This window comes from Bicyclus anynana, chromosome 15, assembly GCF_947172395.1.
Source record: "Bicyclus anynana chromosome 15, ilBicAnyn1.1, whole genome shotgun sequence".
NCBI classification, from domain to species: Eukaryota; Metazoa; Arthropoda; class Insecta; order Lepidoptera; family Nymphalidae; genus Bicyclus; species Bicyclus anynana.
The window spans coordinates 13,813,384-13,826,831 of NC_069097.1; the positions used below are offsets into that span (position 1 = coordinate 13,813,384).

At 39.0% G+C, this 13,448-nt stretch overlaps 1 protein-coding gene across 3 annotated transcripts in view; it reads left to right on the forward strand.

Moving 5' to 3' along the window:
* Window positions 1–13,009, forward strand: part of LOC112052130 (uncharacterized) — a 129,667-nt gene extending 116,658 nt beyond the window's left edge. For all 3 annotated transcript variants that reach the window (XM_052885728.1, XM_024091075.2, XM_024091078.2), the window contains 3 exons: window positions 5,926–6,019; window positions 7,955–8,109; window positions 10,831–13,009. In XM_052885728.1, the coding sequence (XP_052741688.1) occupies window positions 5,926–6,019; window positions 7,955–8,109; window positions 10,831–11,110 (529 nt within the window). In that variant the 3' untranslated portion in view covers window positions 11,111–13,009. The remainder of the gene's footprint in view (window positions 1–5,925; window positions 6,020–7,954; window positions 8,110–10,830) is intronic.
* The last annotated feature ends 439 nt before the right edge of the window (window positions 13,010–13,448 follow it).

A 13,448-nucleotide genomic window follows, 5' to 3' on the forward strand; every position in this document is an offset into this window, starting at 1 on the left:
AAATAAGTACCTATTGGCAAGTTTTTACCTATAGCGAAATTATCAACAAAGCCATAAAGTAGGGGTTGAATGTGTAATAGTATATCTCTGAAAAAACGGCATGTACATGGAAATTGGTATGATTATCACATCGTATGGCAGTATTAATATATTGTTTGCTTGAACGCGCTAATCTCAGGAACTACTGGTCCGATTTGAAAAAGTCTTTCAGTGTTAGATAGCCAATTAATCAAGGAAAGCTATAGGTTATATATTATCTCCGTATTCCAACGAGAACAGGAACCACGTGGGTGAAACCGCCAGATATCAGTTAGTGTTAAATACATTTTGTCGATAATTTGACGATAGTCATTAGTGTGAGTAAACTTGCATACCCTTTTCAACCCCATTAGATATTTGTAGTGAGGTTGAAAAAGGTATATTCAGTGATGAAGTTAGCGTTCGTTTGATTGTAGGTAGATGGTTATGGTTACTCGTATTCTTTCAACAAACAAGGTTCTCCAAGCTATCGATTGTATGCTAGTGTTAAATACATTTGTCGATATCGACAAATGTAATCACATTAGACGTAGTGCGAGTAAACTTTTACGCCCTTTTCAACCCCATTAGATATTTCTAGTGGGGTTGAAAAAGGTATAATCACTGATGTAGTTAGCGTCCGTTCGATTGTAGGTAGCTATGAGTACCCAGAGTTACTCGTATTCTTTCAACAAACAAGTCTCTCCAAGCTATCGATTGTATGCTGCATCTAATTTACTCCCCGCAAATGGATTGCCAATCTCGATATAACCGAGATGTAGGCCAAACGGTATTATGCAGTGTCGATGTCGCGGCAGGAGAGGCGGACGTAGTTTGCACCACGGACTTGTATTTACCTAGACACCGCTTGTTATCGTAATAATAATCTTAATATATAAATACAAAAGGTCATTCATCACGAAATCTCGAAAACCGCTAGACGTATAAAATAAAATTTGGCAGGGAGATATATTTATTAGATATTAACGAAGTTTGAAATCATATTTTAATTTTTAATCATTTTAATAAATTAATTAAAATTACATTTAAATCCACTTTTAAATTAATTTTTCAATTTAATTATTCATCTATATTATTTATTGTGGGTAGTATTAATGAGATCTAATGGGGCTCGCAAGTTTGTATGAAAGTTTTTCATTTGTTATGCTACAAACTTGGAGTTATTTTATAGATATTAAACCTCCACTAAGAACGTATTTTACGACAGGGCCGGATAAAGATGGTCTAAGGGTGAACGAAGTCGGGGGCGTCCGCTAGTATGAAATTAAAGCAATCCACATCCAGCTCCACGGTTATGGAACCGGACTCAAATCTGAGAGGGTCTAGGATTTCTGTTATTTCTCAACGTAAATAACCATTTTAATTTCTTAGGTGACGCAGCTCCGATCTTTAGGGCACGCTTGAATATAGGTACGGTATCTAGCTATAAATATTGTCCGTATTAGATTCCCAGCCAGTTCGAGCTATTTCATGCTGTTACTTGATTGAGGCTTTATACCTCATGTATTACATTCCGTTACAGCCCAGTGGATACGACCTCTGCCTTCGATTCCGGAGGGTGTGGGTTTGCATCCGGTCCGGGGCATGCACCTCCAACGTTTCAGTTGTGTGCATGTAAAAAAAAAAATATCACGTATCTCAAACGGTGAAGGAAAATCATCGTGAGGAAACCTGCATACCAGAGAATTTTCTTAATTCTCTAAGTGTGTGAAGTCTGCCAATCCGCATCGGGTCAACGTGGTGGACTATTGGCCTAACCCCTCTCATTCTAAGAAAAGACTCGAATGGACGTCATGAGGGACCTGTCACCGAACCCATGCTATCTGAAAAATACTTTTTAGTGCAATTACAGAGCTTTAATATCCTGTAAAAATAGTTCAAAATGTAGTAGTCAACATAATTATGGCAAATAATTGTTAGAATGAGATTTCAGTGTTAGAAAAAAAATTACAAGTCTAATATCCAAAAATCGTGAGTATAAGTTAACAAACATGCTAGTTATGATTTTTTTTAACTAAACTGAAAACACTTTCGTTTTTGTGGATAACTAATCACATGTTTATTTGTGAAAATAATCTCGTAATTATAATATTTTTAAAAAAACAAATTCGTATTTTTATCACGTCACCGCAAACGCCAATCATAAACTGTGACGTCATTCGCTACAAGGCATCGGTTTGTGATTGGCGCTTGCGGTGACGTGATATATCACATCACTGCAAACGCCAATCACGCTATTATCTCTATGAATGACGTCACTTGCTAATGTGTTGTGTTTCGGCGGCAAAAATTTTACGTCCATGTTTTTTCATTTATTTTAAATTTTTTAAGGGTTATTATTGACGGGACAAAATAAAATATAGCTTATAATACTTCCATAATTCAGTTTAAACACTGTTTACAAAAGAGGCAAGTAGCCTATCTCGTTTACTGCCGTCGGTATTACGAACGTCTATTACGAACGTCATACAGGCGACTGTCACCATACCCATGCTATCTGAAAAACACTTCAGCATTCAGCTTTTATGCAATCACGAATAAAGTAGGCAATATAATACGCCTACGCCTTTGCCTTAAACCAAACCCTAATCGTCTCATCTCGTCTTTGTTAAAAAAAACGAAAAGTATTGAAAAAGTAAATAGATACGGATTTAATAGATACAACATAAAATTCCCACGAATGAAAAGGTGGGAATTTACTTTTAATTTAAGTTCTTTTTACTCTCACGTCCTTGAGTCCATCATAGTGCTTCCATTAAGTAATTTCGTCTCAAGGAATCGTCATCAAATCGAGTGACTTTTTTGTTGTAATGCTTTTCAAGATGTTCTTTATAAAAAGCCGGCGTTTAAGATTTATTGAAAATATTTTTAAGTGGCAAAAGAGATGGACTTTCTTATAACGATTGTTATATAATTTTACTGATCTTTTAACCGTTCGAAAAATACTGTTAGGGTCTCTTGTGAAGGGTGCCACTAAACTGTCTGGCGGCTGGGGACATCATTTCTCATAATCATCATCATCATGATCATCATCATCATCATCATCATAATCATCGTCATCATCATCATCATCATCATCATCTTATCAGCTGATAGATGTCTACTACAGAACCCTCTTGTGTAGACTTCCAAACCGAGACCGTCATGGTCTCGGGCCGCCAGCATCCAGCTTGATGTCCTCGGTCCATCTAGTGGGGGGTCGACCAACACTGCGCTATCCGGTGCGGGGTCGTCATTTTAACACCTCAACATCCATCGGCTCTTCGAACTATGTGCCCTGCCCATTGCCATTTCAACTTCGCGATTGTACTTCGGTGACTTTGGTTCTTCTGCGGATTCACATTTCTCATTATATTCCGTAGAAAAGGTAAAATATTACGGCTTATACTTGAACAATTGAAAGTCTGGACCCTTGAATCCTGTTACGTCAATTGTCACAATCCAAACTCTAAAAACCTACCATACTTAAATGTATTTAAGAAGCATGAGCTAACAAAGTTTTAGCTTTTATAGAAAGAAGAAGGTCCAGCCATCGCAGTCTATTGGACCAACCAGTCTACGATGTCTTTGGACCAATACGATTAAGAAAAAAGGTCTTTTTGAGACAATACATCCACGCCTGCTTGTTGGTGGGATTACAGAGGGAACGCCTTTTAAAAAAAAACGCTGTGTTGTGGCTTACAGTGACAATTAATTTTACCACGTTAAGTACCTACTTGTCTACGAATGCTTACAGGATGTTCGGAATTATTTTTTGATTGGTACATTGTGTACAGTTCAAAGAGACATTCCGATGTAATCACCGTAAAGACATTTACTAACGAACTAGAAAACTCCAAGTCATGCGAGGAACCAACATAATAAGATGTCAAGCCATCATCAAAAGGTTAAAAAAAATCATCAACACCTCGGGATTGTTATTATTAAGCTCCACTTATAATTTTAAACAAGAACTTAATTAAAACTCGCTTGCTCGTCATTAAGTTATCTTGTCTGTAGGTTAATTAATGTATGCCCAATATAATCACGTCATCCCGAGGTAAACTCACACATCGAAAATGTTTAATACCATTAAATGTATTCTGTGTCCATACACTACACACAACTATACATTTATAACGCAATACACACAGGCGTAATTTTTACACAGACTAACAAACACATCGCTTAGACCACAGAATATAAACATAGAATATTCGATCACTTGATCGATGTTTGCTATACAAACCAGAATTTTTAGGGAGCTCTTTACACGACGAAAACGATTACAACAATGAAACATCGATTCTATAGCAACAGTTTTTATATACGCGTTAGATCATTGATTTTTGATCTTTGCCAGAGGGGTAACGGTTAGCGAGGCGGGTCCTGTTATTAATGGTCTAAGCATTCAGCTATACAAACCGGCATTTTTAGGGAGCTCTTTACACGACGAAAACGATTACAACAATGAAACATCGATTCTATAGCAACAGTTTTTATATACGCGTTAGATCATTGATTTTTGATCTTTGCCAGAGGGGTAACGGTTAGCGAGGCGGGTCCTGTTATTAATGGTCTAAGCATTCAGCTATACAAACCGGCATTTTTAGGGAGCTCTTTACACGACGAAAACGATTACAACAATGAAACATCGATTCGAAAAACCGTTGCTATATTTTATGAACGCGTTAGATCATTGATTTTTGATCTTTGCCAGAGAGGTAACGGTTAGCGAGGCGGGTCCTGTTATTAATGGTCGAAGCAACATGTAGAAGACTAATAATTTAGTTAGCAAATCAATAACGTCCATTGGAACATCAGTGGACGAGTCACGACTGAGGCAACTATTTGTTCCGAGTCAAGGCCGAATCGGATGTCACGAAGTCGTGTGACATAACGTTATCCAACGCTGTTTGTTGTTTGGCGGTCACTTCGTTATGCAGCCGCTAATGTGTTTAACGTAGCGGTTCTATTGTTGTCATGTTCTAAAGACCTGACTGCGCAAAAGTAGCAGAGCATGTACACGTGCATAAGAGAGCCACTCTTATGCACGTGTACATAGGTAAGACAGTCAAAGACAAAAAATACAGTCAACGATGTATTTTTATCTTATTATATAAATTAGAAAAGTCATTCATCATGAAATCTCGAATGTACAAAGCTGAAATTTGGCAGTAGTTTATAGTTAGTATAAACTACTACTAGTAGGTGTCGAATCAAAAGTCGAATCGAGGTATCTAAGAACAGACTTTGCGATAGGGCTGGATTACAGAGTTCTAAGTCTAATATGTATTACTAGCGGACGCTCGCGACTTCGTCCGCCAGTAATACATATGTTACGTGCCTACAAAATACCGCAAAAAGTAATCCGAATGCACTATTTTGTATTTATTTATATTCCATGGTGATGAAGCTGATCAACCGCCTTCGGTCCGCGCCTAATATTATAATATTGATATATTTATTGTTAATTATAATTACAGGTTTTTAACAATTACCATTACTTACAGTTATTTTGGAATTCAAACTATCGTGTGTGATATTCATATTAATTGATTATTAAACACGGCTAAAACTCACGTGATATTAGATAGGAATATGCCCGACTAATAAATACCGAACGATATTAAAACGATCCAAACTGACATATTCCGAATAACCGGAATATGTAAGAAGAAGAAAGAAGAAAGAAAAGAAAGAATATGTCAGTTTGGATCGTGCCGCGATGCAAGAACCAGCTCATGACTAAGGGCCCCGTATGGGTTCGAAACTAGTCGGGCATACTCCGACCTAATATCACGTGAGTTTTAGCCGTGTTTCATAATCAATTAATATTTACAGTTAATTCACATTTCAAAATTTCGTTTAGTTGTATATTAATGTAGTCAATGGTTTGGTCCACAGTCGGCAGTCTCGCGCGCCGCGCAGCGTATATTCATACCGCAGCGCAGTGGCGCCCTCTGTCGCCTCCACACACCGCTCCAAAGTGTCCAGGAAGGTAAATCGTTTTACGACCCTTAGGCCACAAAGCCTCAACCCTGAAAGTCACAGAAAGAAAATGACAAGCAACAAGATCCTCCTCACGTTACCCGAGCAAGGAAGCCTAAGCCTCGAGGCCCGTACCTCTACCCAGATTTATCATCTGGTAGGAGATGACCTGCCTGCTGCCACATTTTTTTTTATTCTTTACAAGTTAGCCCTTGACTACAATCTCACCTGATGGTAAGTGATGATGTAAGCGGGCTAACTTGGTAGGAGGAGGATGAAAATCCACACCCCTTTCGGTTTCTACACGGCATCGTACCGGAACGGTAAATCGCTTGGCGGTACGTCTTTTGCCGGTAGGGTGGTAACTAGCCACGGCCGAAGCCTCCCACCAGCCGGACCTGGACCAATTAAGAAAATCTCAATCTGCCCAGCCGGGGATCGAACCCAGGACCTCCGTCTTGTAAATCCACCGCGCATACCACTGCGCCACGGAGGCCGTCAAGTGAAAGCTGCCTGTCTGTTACCTTTTCACGACTAATCTACTGAACCGATTTGTATGAAATGAAAATTGGTATAGAGATAAATAGGATTCCATTTAACGAAACATAGGCTACCAGAAAATCTATGTTTCCCGCGGGATTAAAAAATTGGTACTACAGGCGAACTGAGTTCTGCGTCCGCTAATACCTACCTACGAGAAAATACGAGTATTTGTCGAAACACGCAGATGATTCGAAAGCTCAAAAACTACTCGACCGATTTGAAAAATTCTTTCACCAATAGAAAGCTACATTATCAAGGAGTAACACAGGCTATATTTTATCGCCGTATTCCCACGGGAATCGGAACTGCGAGGCTCTGCTAGTACTGTGTTGTGCTAGTGCTTTAGTTTCTGACTCGACTCTGTCGGATGTATTCAATAATGTCAGAAGAAAAAAGAGTTAGATAGGTTATACGCAGCCCCGAGTGACAAGTTTTTTTTTTTTTGTAACTATGCTAATTCGCAAACCTGAGCTCAGTCGCCCCGTTGACAACGCCGCTGAAATAATTTTTGTGTGCCAGTTGTAAACATCGAATGTGGTTTATGTATAGCTTGGCAAGTTCGTTGACGACACTCCCATGATATGCGGGCGACGGGGGGAAAGGACTGTGCGGGTGTGAAGTAGCGAGCGCGGGACATCTCTACCCCCACTTGACCCGCGCAGACCATCGGCTGTGTTAAGAATGAATAGGCTAAGCTATAACCTACTCAGACCAATTATTGTATAGGACCTGCCTCGCTAGACGTTAGGTACTTTTCTGTCAAAGTATATGATTAACGATCTAATGCGATTATAGAAACTGTCTCTATAGTATCGATTTTAAATAGTTGTAATCGTGTTCGTCGGTTACAGAGCTCCGTAAAAATACCTTTTTGTGTAATTGAATTGTGTAAAAAACGGGCAAAAACTTCTAGTTTAGTATAAGACGGCCTCCGTGGCGCAGTGGTATGCGCGGTGGATTTACAAAACGGAGGTCCTGGGTTCGATCCCCGGCTGGGCACATTGAGATTTTCTTAATTTGTCCAGGTCTGGCTGATGGGAGGCTTCGGCCGTGGCTAGTTACCACCCTACCGGCAAAGACGTACCGCCAAGCGATTTAGTGTTCCGGCACGATGCCGTGTAGAAACCGAAAGGGGTGTGGATTTTCATCCTCCTCCTAACAAGTTAGCCCGCTTCCATCTTAGACTGCATCATCACTTACCATCAGGTGAGATTGTAGTCAAGGGCTAACTTGTAAAGAATAAAAAAAAAAAGATATATACCAAATCTAAGCTCGTTTTCTTCAGAAAATGACAGACAATTTTGTTCGTGACTATGAGTGCGATACAGGTCCTTCTATAATTGGTCTGAGTATAACCTATCTACCTCTACTTCTAACATCATTGGTTGTATTGTTATTCCAGGCGGGAGTGAAGGTGGACGCCATGGCAGCGCCCAACCCGCTGTGCCCCAACGTGAAGGGCATGTGCTGCCTCATGCTGCTGCTGAACCTGGGCCTCATCCTCGTCACGCTGGGCTTCGTCATCGTACTGCAGTTCTTTGAGCCACTGTTTGTTTGGTAAGCACAAACATATATTGATGGTTCTCAACAGGGTTTGATTACCAGCTCGAACTATGGGTCCACCAACCTGCATTAAAGCAGTGGTTTGGATCTAAACTCCATATTCCCTCTCCTTTATGGAAGGAAGCCTCGCATGTGGAAGCATGTGGTTGGACCTCCGACGTCCTTAGAGACCCTACTAATATTATAGTATATGCGAAAGTTCGTATGTATGTTTGGATGTTTGTTTCTGTATAACGCCCCAACTGCTAAATCGATGAGATATATAAGACTAGATTACACATAGGCTACTTTTATTCCGAAAAATCTAAGGTAAACTAATTTTATAATCACATGCAACTGAATCTAGGGTACTCACTCCATTTCGATGTATCTCGTGATGCAAATATCCACAAAAAGTGCATGAAAGCCCGAACGCTGAATCAATAAGATGTTCCCACGATTCAGATGAGAAGCGAAGTGGGTAAACTGTGTCGAAAACGAGATCACAACGCGGTTTACATTCATACTTACACCTCTATAGTGTCCTCTACAATGAACTATGGGATCTATAAGGCTGGGTACACAAGATAGTTTAAACCATTGCCCGCATTTTAAATATGTAGCCCAATGATATTAAATTAATGTTTGCGGTCCTAAAAAGGTTTTCATTTAGTAGATACATAATTATTTATATATATACGTAAACAATAACAATAAAGCTCAAATTGACTACGTTTTAGTTACAAATCATTTGTATGTATAGTTTTTAATTAACAAATAAAATATAAGGGTTGATCGTAGAGGGGTGAAAATTTAGGGTTGTATGTATTTTTGTATGCTGTATCATAAAAAAATAAAAACAAAAAATTTTGCCTAAAAAATAAAAAAAAAAAATTTAAGGGTTGGACTACCCTTAACATTTAGGGGTTTGAAAAATAGATGTTGGCCGATTCTCAGACCTACTAAATATGCACAAAAAATTTCATCAAAATCGGTCGAGCCGTTTCGGAGGAGTTCAATGTCGAACACCGCGACACGAGAATTTTATATATTAGATAATATATATATATATATATATTTATTTATGGGAACAAACATTGTGACACGAGAATTTTGTAATATATAGGTAGGTACTTACATATTCTTGTTTTTCAAATGCTTTGCGGCTCTCCAATTGATTTTCGTCTTTATTATCCCAACGTATAGGTTATATAGATACTATGTAGGTACCTATCGTATAGTTTTGCCAGACATTTTCTAATCGATTGTCGTATAGGAGAAACTGAAAGACTTTTTCCATGATAAATTATGATAAAAAAATCTATTTTTACCTAACTATTATTAGATATTAATCAATAAACAATATTTTGATTTAGGTCCCGGATGATCAACAAAAAATAATCATTAATGAATTTCTATTTAAACCAACGTCCATACGACCCCCGTATCTAGAAAACGAGCCGCCGTGTGTACCCAGCCTAAGCGTAATGATTCTCTATAGAACATTAAAAATCAATTTACATTTTAAAATAGTCCGCGCACCATGGTGAAACGGTAAATGTAATTTGCGATGAAAAATGTGACATTTGTTCGAATGCGTTTTATTTCCAACGATTCCCACGAAATGAAAAGAAAGTATTCGATTTTTTTTACTTATTTTCTTTGGCGATTGTGTGAAGCCATAAACCTGATTTAGGTACTGATACATTCATGTCACAAGCTCTTGAAGCTTTCGATTTCTTTGTATTCCTATCAAACAGAGGGCGAGACTTTAGATAAAGGATAGGTACGTGCTCTAGTGAATTTTTTTTTGTGTTGAGTAAGTGCCGATAGCTCCATCTGGGACCACTAAGGCGACACCGAGGGGTTTGGACGAACGCCGAAGCATGACCTGTTGAGACCCGAAGGTTGAAATAAAGATAGAGGACAGAATGACTCTCTAAGGGCGTCTCCTATGAGACTCGGACCGCGGCTTAGAGGGCCATTCGGGAGAGGGTAACCGTGACCTGAGTAAATCAGTCGGACGCACCCAAGATCATGAGTTAGAAAACCCAGGTCCGGGTAACGTTAGATATCGAGGATCTAGTGATATGGAGATTAGGCCCACTATGCTGCCCCGATGTAGGTTGGCGTTGGTGGTGATAATGTTAAACTCTTATGATCCGATTAAACAATTAGGAAAGCTTTTTTTGACGGCCTCCGTGCGGCAGTGGGTACGCGCGGTGGATTTACAAGACGGAGCTCCTGGGATTGATTTTTCCTTTGCACGCCATTGACGATCAATTATTCTCACGTTTCTGCAGCACCCACGACTATAACTGATCGTGTATTGGTCGCTGCGTGCATGAGGGCTCGACTTATGAAACGTCTTCGCTGCCGTTTGCACTGCAGAAACGTGAGCATAAATTGACCGTCAATGGCTGACTTAAATTGGCCGAGGTCTAGCTGTTGGGAGGCTTCGACCGTGGCTAGTTACCACCCTACCGGCAAAGACGTACCACCAAGCGATTTAGCGTTCCGGTACTATGCCGTGCAGAAACCGAAAGGGGTGTGATTTTCATCCTCCTCCAAACAAGTTAGCCCGCTTCCATCTTAGACCACATCACCACTTAACATCGGGTGAGATTGTAGTCAACGGCTAACTTGTAAAGAATTAAAAAAAAATGTTCCGAACGTTTAAAACGGCTGAAACACTCTCATAGTTAATTTTAATTATTTTAATTTCTCTTTTTACAGGATCCTGGGCATAGTCTTCCTTATATTCGGCTTCATCACACTAGTGGGCAGCCTTATCTACTGCGTGGTGCTCTGCCGCGAGAACCCATACCCTCAACACCCTGAGGAGTTCTACTGGACGCACCACTGGTCCAAGACAATCGGTCCCTCGGAAATACACTACAGCGCGAGTGAAAAACCGTACAGACAAAACGGCCATAGATACGAAAACGGAAAGTACTCAGATCGGGAAAGCGCTAAGGGTTACTCGGATAGGGAAAGTAAATTAAGTAGGTATTAGAGACCTAGCTGATATAACTGCACCAAAAGGAATAAAGTATAGACCGCGCCAAATTTCGAGTCCGCTCTGAACACGAGGCGTATGCTTAATAAAGCATATCCAAGCCGGTTATTGACAGCTGCACATATTAGTTTATTATGAAACCCTGCTATATCTCACTGGATACAACGTCAGAGTATGCCCGACTAGTTTGGATCGTGCCACGTTGTAAGAACCAGATCATTAATTCGATCACTCAAAGTATAATTTCTCTTTACCATATGTATGCAGATATCCAAATATACCGCTCATCATCTCTTGAGAACCTAAGCTCAACTGTCTCTGCTATAAACTGTGACCTTAGCGCAATTGATACCTGGGGCAGACAGTATGGGCTTAAGGTAAATCCCCTAAAATCTAAGGCCATTATTATTGGTAGTCCTGCCCTCATCTCAAGAGTTGATTGGGTAGATCTCCGGCCAGTTTTATATAATGGTACCACTATTCCCTTTTGTGAAAGAACCAGATCATGACTAAGGGACGTATAGGTTTGAAATTACATTGATCACAAGTCCAGGGCTCTGCTTGGAGTTTTTCTCTCTGCCATTCGATAGACCCGGTACCCGAACGGTGAATCCATGGATTGCTAAGATATTCGTCTGAATAACAACCACGATAGTTTAAATTCTAAAATAGCTGCGTGTTGTATGTCAGAGCGGCCTCAAAATATGGAGTTGAGTATATCTGTCTACATCGTATGAAACTAAAATAATTATTACAAGCAAACAGTCAGTCCTCGACTGTAAATTGAAAAGCGCAGTAAAGGGGTGCGGTAAAAAAATGCTCTTGATAATCTATGAATGCCGCATAAACTTAAAAGAAAGTAAAATAAAATGGCTTGCCTGTTGTATTCAATGAACTTGCCTTATTTTATAATCCGTATAATAGGATGCAGTTTTTATGACGTTTCCGAACATCATGCGCTAAGCTGCGAAATACAAGATTTTGGGTATCCCCGGTTAGGCAGTGGCGCGGCACTCGAAGTCGCCTCATGCGTCTTCATATTAGACCTGCGCGTGATAACAGTTGCACCTTACTTCGGAGACATCACAAAGTTTGCATCCGACTATGCCTAACGATGGTTTTGTTACTCAACAATGTGAGCCTCGAATTTACCTCTATCTGTAGAGGAAAGTATAATAAAATATTTTTTATTTCGACGGTTGAAGGTCTGGACCCTATAGAAACTATATTCCAAACTAAAGTCCAAATTTCATAATTGTCTACCTTACTTACCTATGGTCAGTGGCGTGCACTTTATAGATGTAACAATGCATTGCCTAGCCTGAGGACTCATTGCGAACCTGTATTGTACAAGAAATTTTAAATTTTGTACGATTTGCACGAATAATGCCTACCCTTATTAAAAATTATATGCACGCCAATGCCTATGGTAGGAGCAGCTGACTTTCTTCTTAAAATGAAGTACCTAAGTCTGGCTATCTAGGCGTTTGGTCCATAATAGGTCGAATAACAAAAATTAAAAAAAAACACGAAGCTCAAATCTTGAATGAATTATCATGTACAGACTTCAGAGCTTCCATTAATAAATCCTTTTAAAAAATAACGGATCATCATAATCTTTCTGTTTACTAACTTTCAATTAACGGTAAATGATTAATTGTATAGTTTTAGTAACAATAATTTATAACAATTTATTGTAAATAATTTATACATTTTGATGTTTTAAAAATGCCATATTAATTTACCTGTTACTTTAAAATGTTAATTAATAAAAAATGTAATTATTATGTAAGTTGGAATAGAGATTTCAAAAAATAAAGATAATTCAGAGTTTATTTAGTTAACTATAAGTAATTAATAATGTGTAATACGTAAATAAATGAAAAATATTTTCAATTTAAGTTTTTCATTTACCACAGATTCTGTATCTACGAGTATAGTCTGGCTATGAAACAATGCAGAAAATGCAGAACATAGCTTCAAAACTCTCCTGTATACAAGCTCCATGGCAACCCTTAAAAAACCATAATTAAAGAACCTAACGGAGTAATAACATAACTTTACGGGGTCTTTGGCGAAGGGTTGCCAGGAAACTAAATGCTTAAGCCATACTCGATGTCACTGTTAACCAAAAATCAAATTAAGACGAACTAGCGGACCGCCCGCGACTGCGTCCGCGTGGAAAACAATGTAAGCTTTCAAAGCCTATTTTAGGGGTTGGTTTTTAAAAATTCTTGAATCACGTTTATTTCGTATTTTTTTAATGACTTATAAACAAATTTCTAAAACTCTAACTCTAAAAATGAAGGACTTTCCAGACTAACTTTTCACCCCC